Raw genomic sequence first — 22,699 nt, 5'->3', positions numbered from 1 at the left:
AAATGAATACTTTCACTTTTAGTGTTTTGCCTTTGCTACCACTCTTTTATTTGCTTGACCCTACTTCAAGAATCTCTCATGGTCGGAGTCATTACAACAATAAAAGGGACAAAATCTGTCTTCTTTGCCTCCTTTATGCATGTCAGAGTCATTGGAGCTTGAGCCTATTTCAGCTGACATTGGACTAAAAGGTAGACTCCATCAACAGGGTGCACAATCCATCACAGAACCAACAGAGAAAGACAGCCACCCACTTCCTGCTGCACTTCAGAGGCACGGTACCTAAAAAGACGGGTAATGTGACTTTGGAGTAGGAGAAAGTCACAACGTAATTATTCTCAATTCTTTACATTTCTATGTGGCCAAATTGAGGGTAGAAACATGTGGGCCAGCTTCATTCACAAGGAGCATCGTCCTAAACAGTTTCTCACGATTCAAAGAATGAAAATCCAAAGGTTTCAATAGTTATATTAACTTGTTCTGCCTGTAAGAATAAATTAATTGGTGGACTATTTTGATCGCATTTCTCTGATCCACCGTTGTCTTTTGTTCTGTTGCTCAGTGTCTTTGCCCAAAAAAATCTGTTTTTTTTCCTTTTAATATTTTTTTTTTTTTTTTTGTTGACCCGCCCAGGCTTCTAATTTAGACCTGGACTTATTCATCATGACATGTTTTACACCCCACCAGCAGCACAGATTTTGCGATTATTTGACTTTATAATGTGTTTTATGATAAAAATGATGTTTTGAAAGGTGTAAACTTTGAAACTATAAATCCGAAAGAGAGCTTTCCTGAAATCAAGTAGAGGATTGTTTGGATGACTAAACTTTACCAGGATGCGACTTTGCATCAATGTAGACACAATACTGATGTAAAATGGATTTCTCTGGTAAAACAATGAGCTTATTAATGCTGGAAATTGTCAGCATTGAGGTGTCATAGCAAGAATATTTCCGGTTTGAAACTTTTATTGGCCTTTTGGTTCTGACTTTCCATGTTCTCTCCGTTCCTAGATGTGTTTTTTCCCCTCCCACAATCCGTCTTCGTTGGGTTAACCTGCTGTCTGTAGTGAAATCTGCTGGACTGTTGAGACCAAGCTGAGACTGTGAACACACAAAGACTCACACCAGCCTCCAGTATTGGTGCGCTCATTTCTGTTTCGATGTTAGCATTCAGTTGAAAGCACCAGTGCCATTAAGTGCGTTCTCCAAGAGCCAGCCTGTCCATTTACTTTCATCGTATCACCTCAACATCTGCTTGAATACGTTAGAAAGGATGACATCTACTTAGAGCGAAGGCACCACATTCAGATACCTGTTAATAAGCACAGGCTGCCATCTCCTTTTAATACCAGCTGTAAATTAAGCTCTAATTCTCTTACACATACAATCGTAGTGTTCCCGTATGTGTGTGTGTCTGTGTGTGTGTCAGCCTCCAGGATCTGGCTTTAGCGATTCTCTGCTCATCTATTTCTGTCTGCCACAGAGCATCTGCTGCTGTCTGAGCTGATCTTTCAAAAACAGATAGGGCGGAAGGAGCGTGCGGATGTGGGATGTTTGCATGTGTGTCTGGCCTGATGAAGATTAATTTTTGGGACATTTATCTTTGAAAGGTGCGGTGTCTTTTGTCTTTATCCGATCTGCCTCTTTCCATCTTTCCCCGCCTCTTTTTTCCCCCCTTTTTTTTAACCTCCATTTTCTTTCCCACTACGTCCTGTTTCATCTGAGGAATCATTATAGTCCCATTACAGTCTGAACCAACACACTCCCACCTGCCAGCTCGTGTGTGTGTGTGTGGTGTGTGTGTGTTGTGTGTGTGTGTGTGTGTGTGTGTGTGTGTGTGTGTGTGTGGTGTGGTGTGTGTGTGTGTCCTCTGTCTAAAGTCGTTAAATATTCCAAAGACAGAGACCTCTTTTAATTATCCACTAATCACACTTTTAATTACCTGCCACACACACATCCATCACTGGCCAGACTGTAGCCACGCACACACGCACGCACACTCACGACCCGCGCACACTCGCACGAACACACTCGCATCGGTCATTGGAAAGAGTTCTTAACCTATCGACAGCGGCGCGGCAGGAGGAAACCAGAGAGGAGAGCGAGGCAGGATGCAGGATGCACCGAGGAGTGACTGACAAGGTTGGCACTCAGCTGGAGGCTGCCAGGTGATCTCGACAGAAAAGACCACCAGAAAAACGGAAATGAAATAATGTAGGGGGTGTGAAAGGGGTGATGAGCTGCATAGCGATGCATATTTGCCCGTGTCGGTGTAGACTCAGATTTAGCGAGCCAAACATCCGCAGGACAGAACGGACAAAACGACCATAATGCTGATTGACCGGTTAATATCAGAGCCAAAAGATTACATCCTCAAGATCACAGACCTGCAATCAATAAGCAGAAGGTCACAAGTTTCCTTTCTCCCGCAGACAAATAAAGGCTACATTTTAGCACTTCCTGCTCTCGGGAAATTACACCCTCGCTTTCCGTGGCCTAACCTCTCTGCTCCTCTATTCACGTGGGAGTTTTGTGTCTGTGACTCAGGGGCTCATGTCAAGAAATAAATGTGTTCACAGTGTTTCAAATTGTGACCCAGCGTCCTCCGGTTTCAGTTCAAACTCTTCGCAATTTGTTGCAATTATTGTGGAAAAGTCTGTTTCCCCGCGGCAGGGTCGTGCCACAGGTCGTCTTTCCATTATCGCCACTACGGCACAGGAGATGATTACAGAACCACAACAAACACGCTCGCACTCTCACACACACGTATGTCCAAACACACGGACATGTACATGAAGCGGAGCACGCAGAGAAAGGGTCGTACTGTTCACACTCAAGAGTTTCTGCAATTTCGATATTCTGCAGAACCAGAAATCGCGTTGACGTCAGCTGGTCCATTTTGCTCTCGCGCCTCTTAGGCAATTTTCTGCTTTCAAACAAACTGCTTTCACTGGAGTACCTGGAGCCGGAGCCGGAGCTGAGGAGGTAGCTGGCATTTATGCCTAGCAGGTGGCCACCCTGCAATTTTTGGTATCTTTTCTGCATGAAATGATTCAATAAAGACACATACGTGGCCCTGTGGAAATTACACAGCAACCTTTTCATGTATGTTCACTTCTACCTTTCTGCTTTGGCCCATCTTTCATGTGGTGCACTTGAGAGCACATAAAAAGGGGAATTTACACCAGGTTGAATTAATGGGTGATGGGTGAAACGCACGGCCACAACACACACACACACACACACACACACACACACACACACACACACACACTCACACGCACATCCATGCGGCTCCTTCTGTAGTCTGCCTTTTATTTGGAAGCACTTCAATTTCAGCCTCGTGTCCCAACTCTGCAATTGCAAGTGTTTGTCTAGTTTCAAGAAATACAGACACAGCCATCTTTGTTCCGGCGCAGGGCTTCTTTGTAGAAGAAGCGGGTCACTGTGAGCGATGCATTCACTAACAGTGTAGCTGCAGGCTTTGAGCACAGCGAAAAATATATAAGGGCAAGTGTGCATGTTGTTTTGTTTGTTGCAGAATAATGTAAATGAAAATGTTTTTGCCTGTAAGCAGAATTGTGTGTTTGTGCGTGTGTTGTATTGATTTCTCATCTCTATGGTAACAAGTGTATCAGTTAAAATCCTTGTTTTCCAGGAGACGCTGTAAGAGTGCATTTATGTCATTGTTCATAATCAAGCAATGACATTAGGTTTGTTTACTCGGTGCCATTACTACTGACCTTTAAAGGTACCGGAAGCAATTTGTACATGTTTATTTAATATGTGGCTGTTTTTTTTTTTTTTTTAAATACCAGCATGGTTCCTGATGTAAATGTTTAAATGCACAAGTTTATTACTTACAGTGTGTTGTAATGTGGCTTATAATTCACAATGACAGAATACTGCAGATTTATTATAAAGCAAGCTTCTATTGAAACGAGAGAGTAATGAAAGAACAATTTAGAAAATTTACATTTTCAAATATTTTGTCATGTTTTTAAATAAAGATTTGGCTTGACCAATGTCTTGAAAGGATAAAGATCTTTTCATGATTATTATTCACTGTCTTGATCCCATAGAAACATATTTTTGTGGTTAGAAGAGAGAGAGATTTACAGACAATACCTATTTTGTTCATTTTTCTTGAAGACACGAGTTCTTCTGACTGACTAACCTCAGATTAAGTAAACGCGGCAAGTAATCATATCTTGGTTCTGTCGTGTATTTTTCCAACTTAGTGTTAGTTGCATCAAGGTGTGGAGAGTAGAGCAGCCAGAAAAGAAGTTTTGACAAGAAGAAGGACATAGTGAATTATAATTCAGGACAGGTATCCATCCATCCATCCATCCATCCATCTATAGCACTCCTACACAAGCCACCACAGAGACAGACAGATGCAAAGCCATGCATGTGTGCAGCTGTCTATTTATCACCCGTAACAACGCTTGGCACAGTGTATTCCAGCGCTGATTTGTGAAAGCACCTCATTACATCACTAAACATGCTGAAGTGCTGGAAGATCTTTAACATCTATTTACTGCAAGCCACCACTGTCTCTGGGTCAGACAGGCCGCCTCTGGCACCACAAAGCTCTGCTTCTGCTGAAATGTGTGATCGTATGTAACTTTAAAACTGCAGCCAGACAATCCCAAAGACTTGGCCCGCAGGCGTGAATATATCTTCTGCAGAGTCACAAATGTGAAGCCGCACTCTTTATTTTGGGCATCACAGGAGCCCGTAATACAACAATAGAGCTTATTTTTAAGTGCGTTGTGAACATTGCCAGCTCTGTACACTTGTGAGCTCTGCTGCTGACCAGCTGGGTGAGATGGCGTCTGAGAATAAGGTGCGTTTCTCCGGCTGAGAGGAAGGCAGAAAGAGAGCGAGTGCGAGACAGGAAGACAGCGAGAGAAGTCACTGCCAGTTGTGTGGTTAATTGGAAGCAGTCATAATTAGTGCTAATTAGGATAATAGCCATTCGTCGAGAGATCCATCCACCTAATGGGACTACAACACTCAGCTGCACTCGCTCACACACCCGCACTGTCACTCAAAGCCAGCCGTCTCCATCCGTCCGGTCTCCTCCTGAAAGCAACGCTGCCTTCTGCCGCCGCATTAATGTATATTTATACCATGAAAGAGCGAATGGCTGTCTGTGTGCACACATGTGATTAACTGGCTCTCCGTGAATGACAAAGAGGCAGAGAGGAAGTGAGTCATGGAGCTCCTGTAGCTGAACAAACAGCGAGCGGAGAGGAAAGTCTCCCTCCTCTGTTTACTCAGCATCTATCCCCATCCCTCGCTCGTCTCCTCTCTTCCTGCCTCCGACTCACCCCTGCCCCGCTCTGCTTTCCTTTCCTGTACCGTGGTCTTTCCTCCCACCTCTCCGCCCATCCCTCAGGCCATGCCAGGGGACATTAAACAAACTCGGTCTGTCCAGCAACCTTCTCCACCTCCAGCGCGCGCTCTCTCTCTCTCTCTCTCTCTCTCTCTCTCTCTCTCTCTCTCCCTCATATGCACACACCAATTACTTTCAGACGGAAAGACTCGAGGCTGTGTGTGTGCAAGGATACCTGACATTGTGTGTGAGGTATCACGCTTCCCTTGCTCACTTGTGTGTGTGTGTGTGTGTGTGTGTGAGAGAGTGTGTAACTTACTGCCAGTGGCAGCTCGCCAAGGCGACGAGTGACCACAGAAAGGTCCCCCTCTCAGTGTCCGTTTGACCGTTGGAAGAAACTGTAAAGGTGATTGAGGATGTGAGCCGGTGATTTAGGCACTGCGTTAATTACAAGCCGCGGAGCTGCAGAGTGTGCGGGGCGCGAGGCAGGGAGATGTTTTCTGAGTCAGTGAAGGTGCTGTTAAAATCTCTCACAAACACATTAGTGTTCATTACTGTTGTAACCTCCACCATCTTTCTTTCTCCCCCCCTCGCCGCTGTCTTTATTGGCCTTACGCACGGTCACATACACGGGCTCTATTTCTCTGAGCAGAGGAAAAAAAACATCAAGATTCATTAAGCGGGACTAAAATCCTGTTAGATGAGGTCATTTTGGTGAAATGTATGGGTAAACTATGAAATGTGGCTGTGCGATGTATAGCCTGAAGCGTCCAGATCGCAGATTACCTGAAGATAAATTAAACCTATACGTCCTTGCACATTTTGGCTCTGTTCAGTATTTAAATGGACTTAAAGAGGATCTGTGGTGCCGTTTTTATTGGTACAGAGTATCTCCCCTTTCATTGGCCAGCTTCCAGGAACACCATTTGTTAACCAGCAGAGCCGACACACGACTAGCTTCAACCGCTTGTAATTTCTCACCAGTCTCTTCGTCTTTCGGAGAAAAGAATGTAGCTCATGCAGAACTGCTGCTTTTTAATGTTCAGTTAGTACCTTGATGGAAAATGCAAGATTATTTTATCATGTGTTAAAACAGCATCAAAGCTTCCTTTCAAGATTATCCATTCCAAGAAAAATGATTTTTTAAGCGGATTTCTTAAAGGGATACTTCAACATTTTGGCAAATTGGCCCATTGAGCGCAATTCCTTAGTCATTTCGAACAGCATACTTACTTTTTTTGTGAGGGCGAGCTGTTGTTTATTCAGAGGTGAGTCGGGGAAGGTTTTCAGGACGGACACAATGGAGGTGAACGGTATTTTTGTTCCCCCTCGTCAAACTCATCAAATACACAATCCAACAACCCCAAAACACTTTGGTGGACACGTTATAATCCGCACATTCACTACGCTGTGAAATATTAATGCAAAATTACGAGATTGAGTTGTTTATGCGAAGATTGCTAAGACGGAACTACTTACTAAATGTGGCATCTGGGCGTAGTGATTTCAAAAGAAAAAGTAGTTCCCAGTATTTGCTTCAGTGCCGTAACACTACAATATTATTTGTTGGTGTTCCACAGCGTAGTGAATGTGTGGATTATAACGTATCCACCAAAGTGTTTTGGGGTTGTTGGATTGTGTATTTGATGAGTTTGACAAGGGGGAACCAAAATACCATCCACTTCAATTGTGTCCATCCCAAAAACCTTCCCTGACCCACCTCTGAATAAACAACAGCTCGCCCTCACATAACAAGTAAGTATGCTGTTCGAAATGACTAAGGAATTGCGCTAAATGGGCCAATTTGCCAAAATGTTGAAGTATCGCTTTAAGAGTAGCAGACACAACACAACACGGAGACCTGAGCTGAGGTGTCAGTGATGCTGCTATGAAGTCTCGCTACGTCGTGACGATCAAACTATTTACCATAATGTCAGGGTCAGTTTGTAGAAACAGTTTACATAACAGCTGCAGGAGAGGCTTTGTTTTTGACATTTCAAGGTGTTTTGCACAATCATCATTATATTAATTTGGAGTAATTGTGTGTGTGTGTTTTTTTGTGTAAAAATATCGACAATATGCATACTCACACGACAGAGAAAAACTAAACCCCTGATTTATCATGTTTTACAGATAAATTTTAAGAGCGAGTTGATGTTTGAACACAGCTTGGCTTGATCCCTTGTTTTATCAGTGTTTGTATTTATGTCATAGCGGCAAAGAATTTCTTGATTGAGTCGCTCAAAACATGGTTTGATGCTGATTTTGGTTTTTTGAGGAAGACGATCTTCTCACTGCTTTTTCAAATTAAATATATAATATATATTAAGTAAATATATAATAACACTTCATACCTCCGGTTTGCAGCTTAACCAGTTCTCCATAAATACAACAGAGCGCTGCTCACTTTACAATGGAAAATACAGTTTGAAGCAGAAAAACTCAACATCAGTCCTCACTAACATCTGGACAACAAAAAAAAAAAAAAAAAACTATTTTCAGGACAACTAATTGTGTATTTTCAGTTGATTATATTTAATACATTTATTCGGTTTAATGTCCAAAAGTCCTTTCACTGAGTTTGTGCCTCCACATAGACATTACTAGTGTGTCGGTCTGAATAAGTGAGACATGCCTGACAGGTACCTTTTAATAAACGCTGCTGTTAAATCCCACCGCCGACGGGTCATCGTTGAGCAAAGCCTTTACCTCCAGCTGCTCGGGTCGAGCGAGGATGGCATCCCGCCTCTTCAAAACATGCGGATCACATGGTCCACCGTGGGGACCCCAGGAAGGAGCAGCTCCTCTTTCATTCCTGCATCATCCTTTTGATGTGGTCCAGAGAATTTTTGGCTTCAGTTTTAAATTGAAATAGCCTGAATGTAGGCCTCCTACATAGTTGATGCACATTTGTAATGCATCAGCAGTAACCAACGCCCCCCCCCCCCCCCCCCCCCCAATGCTCTCTTCCATTATTTCTTCTCATTTGGTTCAGCTCCAACAAGCTTATTATAGAGATGTGAACTTGTATTGTAAATGCTTTGTTTTCTCCCTTTTGTTGATTACAAGATGCAAGAGTAGCTGGTATTTCATGTTTTAAGTGTCCAGGGATTGATTTAGAACAGAGTTTAGAACAACTGCCAAAATGCACCTAATGGGTCTCGTAGCATGAGTGCCAATGGCCGTCCAGCAGTGGGACGCTGCTCCAATACTCCTGTGATCCTTTAGCAACTGCTGCATCCAGTTTGCTGTAAAACTGAAATAACAGTTTTCTTTGTACCTGACCAATTTTTTGGGGGATGTAAATATCATATGTTGCAGAGCTGAAGCATTTCTGGATGGACAGCGATGATACATGAATAGCTGTTTAATCGTGGAGCATCAGGTCAAATTTAAAAACCTGAATCTGTTTTATTGCTGCCCATACAAACAATATTGGTGTAAACAGACTTCAATAGCTTTACAAACCGTGAATGTGTTTTTTTTTTCTTATAATGGTGCTGCATTTCAAAACATCTTTCTTTTGTTTTCAGTCATCTGTTTTGAATTTTATATACTATATACGACATTGATGCCTCAAGTGTCACGTTTAAATAAACCTTACTTGCAAAAAAAAGACACAATATGTTGAAAGTTTTCAAATCTTAATTGAGCTGCCGAGCGTGCGCCCCACCCTTCTCTGCATTTTACCAATCAGAAAGTCAAACAAATGTTTTTTTTTTCTTTTTTTTAATAATTTTTTGAGCCATTGCATTTGAGCGAGGGGATTAAAGAATGTTGAGCAAATGTACTGTAAAGCAAATCTCCAACCCCAGGCTGTGTTAACAATAGGTTCATTTAAACTATGCATGGAAAATCACTAAAGCAGTCACTGTCAAGCTACTGGCAACAGAATGTCAAGAGCGGCTGGCAGCGGTCCAGTTCTCAGTCTTAACTCAGTTAGACTGTTTAATCCCATTACAAAAACAGATCTATCATATTTTCCAAAACTACGTATAAGTTGTGGGAAAGTTGACTTCCTTCTCACTGTTTTGTTTTCTCCCTCCACTGCTGGGATCGTTCCCGTCCCTTCCTCACTCTCCGCTGCTGCATTGCCGCGGTACATTCACCTTATATCATGTGAGACGTCCAGCTCCTCTTTGTGCCCAATTTGCCCCAAATCATGGCAACAAGAACTGGCTGCCAGGCCTAAAATAAAAATTTCAGCCAGCAGCTCTGTGTTTACTCTGAGTCACGGTGCATTCAAGCCAGCTGAAAGATCCAAGCTCACCTACAGTTCAGAGCAGCTACAACAAGAAGAAGAAGAACAACAACAAAAAAAAAAAAAAGTTGCATTGTTTGATAAGCCAAGCCACGCATGAATATCTGTCTGCATTAGGGGCTGGATGAATCAATAAAATGAATAAATCCCCCAAAATACTTTTACTAACAAGGGTATGTTGTTATTGCAGGGATTGTGCTTTTTGGCTTTACCCTGTTATTTCTGTCATGTGTGTAGACCTTTGTTGTTGTGCAGATGGGGAAAAACAAAAGCCCCAAAAAATAAAATTAAAAATTGCAGCATGTGTCAGTGAAGACAGTACAGAAACCATCCCCAACTGCCCCTGCTCCTCTTTGTATTCAAAACAGTGCACTATGCAGCCCCGTTTTATAGTTACCAATTACTTTGTGATAGAGGACGCCACACCACAACTCAAGCTGACAGGCAATTTTGAGGGCAGGAACGCTGAAAAAATCCAAATACCTCTGCCACATGTAAAGTGCGACCCAGCTCGAGAGGCATTGAGGTGGGTTATGAGCAGAGCCTCTCATCACGCGGCACTCAGCGGATAGGAAGCTGCGTCCGTTAACCGTCATTTAGGAGCACAGGGAGAGAATTCAGGCGTCCACCGACTTGGACCCAAAGTAAACACGCTGCGAAAACGGCTGCGCGGAACAGTGAATGGTCCCAACTGTGAGTAGGTGTATGTGTGTTTGTATATATATGTGTGCAGTGTAACGTGTGGGCGGCCGGCTGACTGGCTGGCACTGGCTGTTTCGGAGGCGAGGCTGCCAAGAAAGCCTGCTGTCTGGCCTGAGTTTACAGTGGAGTATCCCTCCGTCTGCCCCTCTGCCACGCTCCTCCACCCCCCGGGCCTCTGTGTGTCAGAGGCATTGTGGTTTAAGACGGTGGCACGCTGCCTATCGGAGATGGAGGAGGAGGGCAGGCGGGGACGGAAATGGGCTCCGTTGGCAGGAGAGTCCATCCCCAGACCAGACACACACACAGACACACACACGAACTCACACGCACACACGTGCTCACTTAGACATTAAAACACACGCTGTGTGTTCAGTGTGCTCACTCACTGATCCTTTGGCCTGTGACATGTGTGTTCTAATTAGCTCTTGGCACGTGTGCGTGTGTTGTGTGCGTGCTTGTGTGTGTGTGTGTGTGTGTGTGTGTGTGTGTGATTTCAGCAGCCAGTGTTGCATTGCGGACATCTCTGAGTGTTTATTAAGTCTTGAGGCCAGACACGTAAATGAAAGACCAATTTGGCTCGGTGCTTTGGTTCAGAGAAGTCGGTGGGGGGGGGGGGGGGGGGGGGGCATTGTAGGGGGGAGCAGGGGGAGGGGGGATTGGGTAAGGCAGGACAGTTGTGCAAAGAGATGGGGAGGGAGGCCGGTGTGATAGAGGGACAGCCAAAGACCTACAAAATGCAAAGAAAATTGGAGGAAACCAAGACAGAAATGTGCAGATTGTAATCTGAGTGAGAATGGAAAATGGGATTTGAGAGAATGAGTCAGAGAGTTTTTTTTTTTTTTTTTCCCCCTCCCTGTTTTATCACTTCAGGGGTGGATGAAGAGGTGGTGGCGGCGGCGGCAGCGGTGGTGTGTGATACACTGATGCATGCAGAAGTAGAACGGGCACAGGATGCAGTTTGATTGCTGTCATTAATTTTTTTTTTCCTCCTTGAGAGAATCGTACACATATAAGCATGCGGAGTCATGCACACTTTCACAATCGAGTTTGTCTTTAATTAAAGTCTGAACAGTTTTTGCCCAGTGTAATTAAACGTAGACCTTAAAGAGAGCAGAAGTCACATGTTGAATTTGTGCTATATTAAATCTCAGCAGCAGTCAGCGTGAATGGAAAGATGCACTTATTTGTATGCCGGCTTGTGTGTGCCCGGCTTTATTGTAACTCCAAGGATGAGACTGTGTAACCGCCCTGCAGCTACTCAGAACGAATCAGGACAGACATTTTATTATTTTTTGAAGGGAATTCCAAATTAATCGCGGGCCTGTAATCTCTGTTGCCGGGCTTCTTATTGGCATATTTCATTTCTCCCTCTGTGTTGCCTTTTTGATATGAAAGTTCCATGTGAAGATTTAATGGGAAATGAAGCCTGAGACCTCCCAATTTGGAACAAATGGCGGCATGGAGCAAATCGCTGCAGCCATCATCACAAGTAATTTCACATGTAAATAGTACATAGAAATGGGATATGCAAATGAGGGGAGATACTACATGAACAAATTCGCTTAACTTAACAAACCCGCCGATGTTAATGCGCTATCTTAATTGGTCTTGCTGCATTCTGGCGCAGCCTCCCGCTGAGCTCCCTTCACTTTGAATGTTAACGTGGTGGTGTTAGATTTCCTGGAACCTCCCAGGCGCTCTCCTCCCCTGGACGCTGCAGGCAAGTTGAAGCAAGCCTTCACTGTCTATTAATCAGCATGTGCTGACTGAAACAGATGTGATGCAATGGGCAGGTCAGTGCTGTTAATGAGCTTAACAGCTGTAAATTGCGATGCAGACCTTGGTGAGGATGCAAGATTCAACCTCACATGCGAAATGAGTTCAAGCAGAGCAGGGGAAAGGTCCGGTTCAACTAAAACCTTTATTTTAGGCAGCGGGATTCGGCTGAAGGCTCAACACACAAACATGTGAGTGTGCAGCAGCCACGCACAGACATGCACTCCCACAAAGTGTCAGTACTGGGGTTGAGGCTCCGGCTCTTGTGGATGTTCTCCTGGGAAATCACACTGAATAAAATTAGACCTGAGGAATTCTGTCTGTATACGAGACTGTTTGGAAGAGCGCCGTCAAACAAGCCTGCCTTACTCCGAGGCTCTTCTCTTCTCTTCTCTTCTCTTCTCTTCTCTTCTCTTCTCTTCTCTTCTCTTCTCTTCTCATCATATGCATCTAACTCCTTCCCCCAAAGTTTCTTCCTGTCCATGTGTCATGGCGTCCATGGTCAACACAATAGTGGAAATTTAACCATAAATGTCCATGTTGTTGCATGCGAAATGAGTGCTATTTGAGATATAAGATGACTGATGACTGTGACTCAGTTGGTGGAGGGGTTCATCTCAATTGGAAAGTTGCAGGTTCAATTCCCGATCCCCACCTGTCCTTATGTCCTTGAGCATGACACTGAGCCTCACATTGATGGATGCGTTGAGCACCTTGCATGGCAGTCAGGTCCATCATTGCATGCGTGTGTGTGTTTTACAGTGTGGAGTATTTTGCAAGCTGCAAAAGAGTTTTAAATCCATTTCCTGTATTCAAAGATTTTTACATGAACGGCTCAAGTCACCGCCAATCATGACAATGTCTGGTAGAAGAAATAAGAAATTATAAACTATAATGCAGGTCGTTTACTTGCTGCCTCCTGAAATACATCCTTCCACTCATATTTAGGAATGTTTTGACAGACTGCTCATATATTCAAGCTGGGTAAAGACATTATGTGCAGGTGGTTGTTTATTTTTGAACTAGTATAAATTTGTTTGCAAAGGGGTTATTTTCATTAGACAGAGTGAGTGGCACTGTGAGACACACGCAGCAGTGCAGCGCGAATACAGTTAAGGCCATGTGACGATAAACCGAAGCGACAAGTCCTCGAGATGTGAGCCAAGTGTTCATGCTTTACCACCTGCTGATATCTGGTTTTTCATTTGGAGGCTGAAAGCAAAGGTGTCCTTCATCCGACTCGGCTGGACTCTTTGTCAAACGGTGTGGGACAGCTGCTCAGCCCTTCTGCATCTTATTGCTGAGCAAAGATCTCACTCTGATGCAATTTATGAAATTGAATTAGAAAAGCTGAGTTGATGGAAACTTTAATTTAAAGCATCCCATCATAAGCAGCGTGTGGTCAAGACACCAATCTAAACTTGAGGTTATTCAATAAATCTTGGCTTTAAAGTGTTGACAAAGACATAAAAAGGAGCTTTTGGATTTGGCCTCAGTTTCTCTCTGCCTTGATACTGTTTGTGTTTATTGGTTTGTGTCATTTTCTGCGGTAGCTGACACTAAAACCAATCCAGCATGGCTGAGAAAAATACAAGAGCACACTCAAAATATTCTTATCAATTACTGTGGACTTTATACATGTATTTAAACCTCAGGTTTTCATGTTTCTGGAGTCTGGAGTCCTCCTGTCTACGGTTATTCCTTTTTTATACAGGCAAGGAAAGTTTGTCTCTCAGGGCTTTTTAATGTGAACTGTGTGTGTGTGTGTGTGTGTGTGTGTGTGTGTGTGTGTGTGTGTGTGTGTGTGTGTGTGTGTGTGTGTGTGTGTGTGTGTGTGTGTGTGTGCGGTGAGGGCCGCAGAGGCAGAGTATGTCTAAAAGAATAAAAGGGAGTCATCTCACTTTAATACACTTATTCTCCCTTTGGTCTCATTGATTTTATTTCGGAGCTGGCCCTCTGGTTAGAGTGTTGAGGGAGGGGTGGGCTTCCTCCTATTGCTGAAAACACAAACAGCATCACTGAACACATCGCAGGTCTCCTCTTTGCCTGCCAGCGTTCCTAATTTACATGGCACACACATGTAACACCATCTTAATAATACAACTTCTACATGTATTATTTCACCCCTTTATGGATCTCTCCATCATTCACACCTCCCCTCAGAAAACAGCTCATCCAAATCAACTCCCCTGGAACGCAACACAGTGCTAAAATCTGTGTTTCTGTTTGTAAGTGCGTGTTTCTTATCTCTGTGCTCTGGAGTTAGAGCAGTTTCAGATCCGCAGAGTTTTTTTTTTTTTTTTTGTGATTGTGTGAGCGTGTGCACCGGCGCACCGCGTGTTTGTTCCATATTGATTGCTGCTGCTGGTACGTGGGGAAACAAGGATGGATCAGTGTAAGGAAAGAAGTGCAGGAGACAATGCACAAACAATGAGAATGGCCAAGAAGGAATGCAGGAAGCAGCAGAAATGAGCCACATATCAATCTGAGACAGGAGGAGAGATTTATTTAAGCTCTCCCGAATCCTCTTTTCTTTATGCTGCTTGTATTCAATGCCCCCCCCCCCCCCGCCCCCCCCCCCCCCCCCCCCCCCCCCCCCCTTATGAATTCCAAATGATCCATGTACCAAATACACTTCTCTTGACAGAGTCTTAGCTTGAGTCTTGTTGTTATCTGAGAGATGGAGGAAGTCTACCAGACGCCATGTTCGTCTTTTGGTTGTTATTAATGTATTGTTCCCTGAGCCCTTGTTATCTATATGTCTTGTTTGTCCTCTGCAGAGCAATCACTTTGGACAATCAGCTGGTCATCTTGGCAACCACGGCGACGGATGCGGGCCGCTACCAGGTGGAGGCGGTGAACGAGATGACGGGAGAGAACGTGACGAGTCCTGCCGTCTACCTGAGTGTCTCAGGTAATAGAAAAACCTTTTTTTTTTTAAATAAAATGTGGTGGAAGTGCTGATTAGCAGCTTGTTTGGCGTCAGGCTTAGGTTTAGTCCACACTGCAGCCATGCAGCACATTTCAATCTCACAAAGAAGTGCTGTTTTCTATTCACGAGTAATTGCTACTTGATCATTACTTAAAGTTATTTCGCCCCCTTTCCCGCCGCCTCTTTTGGCTCTCGAAGAGCTTGATTAGCTTCTCTGGGGGTTGAGGGGTCAATATTTTAACAGATATGAGTCTAGTTTACAAAAAAAATCACACTCAGCCACGATTCAATTTGAATCCGTGATTCTCTGAGGTCGTCCCAGAAGACAGGTTTGACTTGCAGCCTAATTACTGTTGACAACTTATGAGGTAGATACAACCTGAAATAACAGCAGGAGATGGAAGCTGCAGATTGAAGACACATCTGAGACATGGAGAAAAAAGAAGAAGAAAAAAAAATAACTTACTTGAGCACGCATGTTATTTTATTTATTTTTTTTTTGTGCGAGCTGAAATACTGGAGGTCCTCACTCCGAATCATTAAACAGATCCATGTGAATTATTGATATGATGAATAAAAAATCAGCTTTGAGATTCCTGCAACAGTCTTCAACATCACGCGTGTGGATTGATTATTAGTTGTACTTGAAGTGAGCACCACAGGTTAAGTTGTGTTGTGTAGTGTTTACAAATTGTGTTTCTTTTACCTCACACGTTTGGTGGCTACCCTCACCTGAGTCTGGTCGATGACCTTTTCTCTGAGTTCTCTGCAGAGGGAACCAGTGAAACATGTGCCTGATTGTTGAGAACATGGGAGGCTGATCTACTGCAGGAGATCCACGTGTTGCCGGTCGCTGGTTAAGTGTCACATAATTTACATCCTCACTTTTAGAAGGTTCAAGTTCTATGCTGACTGCCAAAGATGGAAAAAAAAAAAAAAAAAGTTTTCCATTTCTCTTCGTGCCGTCCTGCAGTCAGCAGGTTTATCCTCCAGATTTCCTTGTGACTGTGGCGCGGCGGTCCTTAAAAAATGTAATCAGTAATTACTGAGTTGCTATTGAAGGTGCTTTACTGCTCACTGTTGTGAATGACAAGTAGTCCTTTATTCATTCAGGAAGAAATGGGCTTCACTCACTGGATGTGCAAAGTTTGATCCATTTTTCGCCTCCTCCCGTGTTGTGTTCCTGCCCCTGTCATGGCCTTTGTCTCTGCATCACTTTATTGCTGTATGCTTCCCTCTCTATCTCCTCTCCTCGGAGGCCGGCGGATTGACTCCACTGTCTAACAGTCCTTCAGCTGAAGTGTTCACTGTGGTTAAACGAGAGTAGGAGGGAGGGAGCGGGCGCCCCGTCCCTTGTGGCTGTATAGAGTTTTAATTAGATTCTCTTTACAGGGTTGTATCCTTTGGCATCCTTTGTCACAAATGCACACGCGCAGACACACACACACACACTCATACACAATCACATAAATATAAGCAGAGTACCTTGTTACAGCTGTCAGTATGAAGAGCTCCCCGGGGCGTTTTTAGGAACGGTAAGGGTATAGTTAGGCTTCGCTGATCAGTCTTTGGCCATAAACATTTGCGTCCGCATGTGTTTGTGTTGGTTTCGGTTTGTAAGTGTGTGTTTCCGGCAGTAAACATTTCCTTGGTAAATATCCTGCGCCATGTACAAGCATTTTTGATTTACTTGTTTGTTGCAGAAAATGGCAAACAAAGAGGAATAATGATTTAAGTCAAAGAGGAAAAGTAATGTAAAAAAAAGGACAGACTGCGAAAGAGAGAGGATGTTAGAGACCAAACATTGAAACAAGAACAAACCCGTTTGTTCTCCTGCTTTATGGTATTAGTTCTCTTTTTTTTTTTAAACAGCCTGCTGGTTGGCTGGTTTGGGAAATGGAAAAGGCATTCCAAGTGCAACAGATGCATCCATCACCTAACTAGCAGCAAGTCAAAAACGCACACCAGAGAAACCTTTCTGTGCAGTTCGTTTAATAACTCATTACGCTTTTCTTTTCACTGTTGACATGTGCCACAATGAAATCACATAGAACATCAATATTATGATACATAATCCATATATCCCGGTTAAGCTTTTGCCAATCGTCGATTCAATTTGATTACAAAGTGAGAAATTCACTCGTTAAACTTTTCACACCTGGTGGCAACAGATCAGACATCTGAGACACAAGATCACGAAAACAGAGTGAAGACCTGCTCTGCTTCTGCCACCCAGTCAATGGAAACTGAAATTTAGTGGAAGAAAATTCCAGTTCTTCCTTGACGGACTGCTAAAAATGATGCCATGAATTTTATCCTTCAGGCCTTAGACAATCGATCAGTCTAACCAATAGATCAATATTACGATTGCCAAACGATAATAGAGGCTGATTTTTTTAAGCTTGTACACACCCCAGAAGTTCATCTCCAACCAGGTTTCAAATGAAATCAAGAAAGAGAGAAAGAAAAGATCCTTATAATTGTTGCAAATCTCTTGATCCAGAGTCCGTTTCCGGATTTGTTCTACTGGTAGACGTTGAAACATTGTGAATCAGAGCATGGATCTTCAGCCTTTTCCTAAATATCTCCAGGTGTGCCCTACCTTAAGTTTTGTTCAGAAGTTAAAGATTGTAATGTTGACAGCTTTCATTACTACTCCTGTGTATAAACAGTGGCACAGTGCAGACGGCACAGCGTGGCGAGAAGCAGATGGCATAATGACAGAGATCAGGTGAGGTGGGCTCACAGGAGATCCCAGGCTGGAAAGAAAGAGTCTGTTTTGGAAAATGAGATTAAAGTCAAATGAAGTGAAGTGATGAGCAGTTCAGCGGGTTCGCTGACACGAGGAAACACATGGATGAACCCATGCAAATTGCGTTTTTGTTCATCCATACCACCTCTTTTTGGATTTTTCATTTTTCCTGTCCTGTCTTCTCCCCACACGTCCCGTCTCCCCTCTTCTCTCTTTTCCATCCCATTAAGCAGCCTGTACAGGATCTGAAGGCAGAACTTCATAGCTGTCAGTCAAATTTCTAAAAATGTTGTCTTTCTTTTCAAAAATTCGCCAGAATAAATGAGGTACCTATTTTCTATTCTCCCCTTTCTTACTTTGATTCGAGCATTGTGCTCAACAGACAAGAACCAGAGGGGGAAAAGAGGAGTAGTATAGACAGAGCCGGAAAGAAATAATGAAGTGAGTCACGGGTGCAGACTCAAGATGTTTTAATGGTAAACCGCTGCAAAAGTTCAAATGGTTGGAGCTACTGTTTTAAAATTTGAATTAACATCAGAAAGATTACCGTGCTTCAAAAATTCTAAGAGATTGTTCTGTAATTATGAGGACTGAGTATGAACTAAGATTGATTTTTTTTTTTATTATTATTATTATTTAGAAGATGGCTGATTGCACTTGATTGAAGAATAAACTGAAAAATAAAATGAAAAAAAAGCTGCTAAATGTGTGAATGTGAATGCTCAATGCTGATTAACATGATTGAGCTCGTGGCATAGCTAGAATTACTGATTTTTTTTGGGCGAACTTATTCTTTGTTTACTGAACAAGAACTGTCTCGTCCATCCTGACAGCAACCTTAAAAAGATATCTGACTGACCCTAGCATGAGCATTAGATCGCATGAGCAGTGCTGAGGATGCTTTAATAACCTCAAATAATCACTATCCTTGAAAAGAACTGCGGCCGGCTGCTTGCATGTTGGTGTTTTATTTCAGCCGTTCTGATGCCGCCGTTGCATAAATCCATTTTTTTTTTTAATTTTCCAGATTATAGAGTATCTTCTTATTATTAAGCGCCAATTCAGACGAAGGAAGGCCCCGGTCACGCAATGTTTTCAAGAGAAAATGGGAACTTGTGGGTAATAAGTGCATCAGACATTCTTAAATCATGTTTAGCATGTAGCATCTCTGGTGTGTGAGCCCCAAAGCCCTTTCACATGTAGCATGGCTTGGAGTTACGTTACTGGCGGTTGCATCAGACATACGGTTGTACGAGCCAGCTTTCTCCCCTTCTCCTGATACTGTATTTAAAATTGTACTATGGATTCATCCATCCATCTATCCATCCAAGGAATCTACCGTTTTCTAAATTCTCTCCAAGGTTGTTGTGGCATCTTGTGTGTTTCCTGTTACATATGGGAACATTTGTGTGAGTGTTTTGTCGCTTGCCGTGTCATGATTGACAGGTGAAGTCTTTTGGATAATTCATGAAGGCCAGAAGAACTGAGAAAAAGTGTTAGCCGGGTGTAGGACCTGCCTACTTGACAGATCCATTATCTGCATGTCCCTGACCACTATTCTGTAAGTGTGGCCAAGACTGCAGAAAATAAGAAGCACTAACTGTCATCCGTGCTGGAGCTGAAACAGCCACAATTGATAGCGGCTCAACAGCTTCGGTGAGAGGTCACACACTGTAATCACTGGAAGTACAGCCTGCCTCTAAAATAAACAGCTCCTGGAGCTTTTTATCACCCGCGACAACATACGGCGTCGCAAATGACATTTTCAGTCAGTCATCACCGCAGACCGAGCACGGCGTGATTGACAGAGGTTGAATTTCAGACAGGAACTGGAATTGAGCGGGATGTTCAAACATACAGTCGGCAGAGCAAATCAAATCTCTACAGCCACTCCAGGAAGGGAGGGTTAGACTCAGGGTGCAGGCTATGGTTTATTAGTTACAGTACAAGTTTGATTCAGTGTGTGTGTGTGTGTGTGTGTGTGTGTGTGTGTGTGTGTGAGCACCAGACAGAATAAGAGTTCTAATGGCCTCCAGGTATTTCTGTTCGTGACAAGAGATGAGGATCCCCACTCCAATTAATTGAGCTCCATCCATACCTGCAATCATCGCTGCCCTTCTTTCTCTCTTTAACTCCCTCACACACACACACACACACACACACACACACACACACACACACACACACACACACACACACACACACACACACACACACACACACACACACACACACACACACACACACACGTTGGGGCCCGTCTGTCAATCAAAACAGCAGCCAGTCTCCCTGTTGCCTTGAAGAGTGTGTGCCTGAGTGTGTGTGCCGCTGCTGTTCATTTCACAACCGCGAGGATCTTTGTAGATTTGTACATCAGACCATTAGAGCAGCAAAATATCCCCAAAGAGAGCCCTCGCTGCGGGGAGACGCGCGCTTTTAAAACACGCTGGCGTGCAAACACTCGGCATACCTGGACACCATCAAACGCAAGCTCTTTACAGAAAAAAGGAACACGATGAAATGGCTCGGGACCTCAGACGCCTCGAGATGAAGAAGTTTTGATCCCACATATATGGATTTCATATATATAAGAGCAGAAGTGTGGAAGGAAGAGGAGCGGGTGGGCTGCGGAGAAGAACTCGGCAGGATAACAAAGGAGAACAACAGGAAGGCAAAAGATGTTAGCAGATCCGTACAGCACATGCTGCTGTAATTACTGTGGTTCGTTAAATGTTATCTCGGCTTTGGGCTCAATAGTCGATCAGCTCCCTTTATCTGCTTCATAGAGAAGCCCCTAATGTCACTCTTGTTAATAATTGCTGAGCTGCGAAAAATAGCAAAGATCATCACACACATATGGAGTGCTTCACTTTAAAGAGAACTCCAATCACTCCGTACTTCCTCTCCACAAAGTCAGGACACTTGTGCTTACATTTCTTTTTTTTTTTTCAATCTGATGCAGTACAGACTTTTAGTCCCTGAATGCAACTGATAACGTCTTATTATTTGACCCTGTCTGCCTCATGATTCCTCCAAGTCAGGCTGAATCTGTCCACCTCTACAAAATAGTTTGGAGCCGAGGCTATCGCATAAAAGTTAGAATACTGCAAATACTGCATTCGATCAGACTGAAAAGTGTGAATCAGGAGTGCCAAACATAAGGCCCATGGGCCAAAAGGGGCCCGCAAGTAGCTCCAGTGTGGCCCACCTAACCACCAAACGAATCGCCAGAATGCCAAAAAGAACATTGATTTTTTTTTTTTCAACAAATTTTTTAGGAGTAGCGGACAAAACACAACACTGACACCCAAGCTGAGACATTGTTGGGATTTATAAAATATAAATTTAAGGTTATCATGACACTATTTTCCTGTTCCAGCTCTCTCAAAATTAAAGTAGGCTGTTTGTGACCCCTGAAGTAAAATGTGACGTCTCTGAAGTCAATGAAACACATCCTGAACAGCTGTTTTAATTTGCAGTCTGTTGCAGACTGTCCACCACAATGTGTGCTTTTGTTAAATGCAACACGGCACTTGTTGAATTATTGTGGTGGATCCTTTTTACAAGATCAGAACTCGCTGCGGGAATCCGGCACTTCACGTACTGTTTGGACAGTAATAGAGTGTGTTCTGAAAACCTGCTTTATATACAGACTGGGTCCACACACCAGCCTCTGGATCACCGTGTCCAGCCATCCCGTCTTTGTTTACCGCTTTATCCATCCTCAGGAACACTGCTCCTGTAGCAGTGTATCAGTTTCTTTCCTGCTTATGTTTCCCCAACAAAACACAGTAAAATACTGTACCCATCACAAATTAAACACACTATATTTAAAGTCCGGTCAGGTTTTGACCTTGCCTGAAAAACTACATCGTTCATAACTCAAATACAAGTTTCCTCAAAACCCAGCATTTTTCATCTGTGTCAAAATCTACTGAACACACTGGAACTCAGCTCCAAAATGCTCTACATACTGTACCTTCATAATTACTCAGGTGGCAGGAGTTAGTGTGGCTACAAAGTTTCCAGAAATAAGATCCTTTTTAATACAAGGAAGTTTGAAGAAGCCTTCTTTGAAGCTCCGCGGTTCTGCACAGTAATGACTTGCGTTATAAAAGCAACTCAGCTGAATAAAAAGCGGGGATGGTAGGTGGTGGTGTTTTCAAGCATCATATGCTGTGATGTAACCGAAAAAAAAAGTACAAGTACAGAAGAGCAATCACAAAGACGAGCGACAAGACAAGGCCGCGCCGCAAAAGTAGCAGAGAGGGAAGAGAGCTGAGGGAGAGAACGAGCTCCCAGCGCATAAACGCAGCGCGAAATAACCTTTATATCCTTTCATAACCTTAAACATTCATATGTATGTGTGTGTGCCAGAGAGGGTGTTGGCGTCTGAGTTTGATTACCTCAGCCTGGGTGATTGGAGGAGGGTCTGTCTGAGTTTGATTATGCCTCCTGTTGGAGTCTGTTGGAGTCTCCCCTGGCGTCTGCCGTTCTACATCACTTCATTTCCCCCCCCCCCGTTCGTCCCCCTTTACCTCCCTCCTCCATCAAGTGGGGTTTCTCAGATGTGACGGTAGTGTTTGTCGAGAGGTGACTCGGTGATTCTGCTGACCACAGGAAAAACTGCACACACACACGCACACGTGCGTACACTCGCACGGTCGCAGACAAAGTCAGCGCAACATCTGAGAGAAGATTTGAAAGAAGAAAAGAGAAAAACTGGAGAATTCTCCTACAGCGAGGAGCAAACAAGTTCCTGTTTCCTTATAAAGCTTTTACCAATCCTCGGTTTGAAGCTTTTTTGTTAACACTGTAATGAACTCCAGAAGTGTGTGTGTGTGTGTGTGTGTGTGTGTGTGTGTGTGTGTGTGTGTGTGTGTGTGTGTGTGTGTGTATTTGTGTGCAAGCAGCAACAATTTGTGTTGTTATT

The 22,699-nt window shown here is 43.5% G+C and overlaps 1 protein-coding gene across 1 annotated transcript in view; it reads left to right on the top strand.

Annotated features, from left to right (window-relative positions):
* LOC115389784 (protein sidekick-1-like) overlaps positions 1–22,699 on the top strand; it is a 180,238-nt gene that overhangs the window by 129,999 nt on the left and 27,540 nt on the right. Inside the window, exon 5 of the mRNA XM_030093361.1 lies at positions 14,863–14,996. Within this exon, the coding sequence (XP_029949221.1) occupies positions 14,863–14,996 (134 nt within the window). The remainder of the gene's footprint in view (positions 1–14,862; positions 14,997–22,699) is intronic.

Source organism: Salarias fasciatus, chromosome 6, assembly GCF_902148845.1.
Source record: "Salarias fasciatus chromosome 6, fSalaFa1.1, whole genome shotgun sequence".
Lineage (NCBI taxonomy): Eukaryota > Metazoa > Chordata > Actinopteri > Blenniiformes > Blenniidae > Salarias > Salarias fasciatus.
The sequence above is the reverse complement of the archived record's forward strand: the minus strand, read 5'-3'. Positions and strand labels throughout refer to the sequence as shown.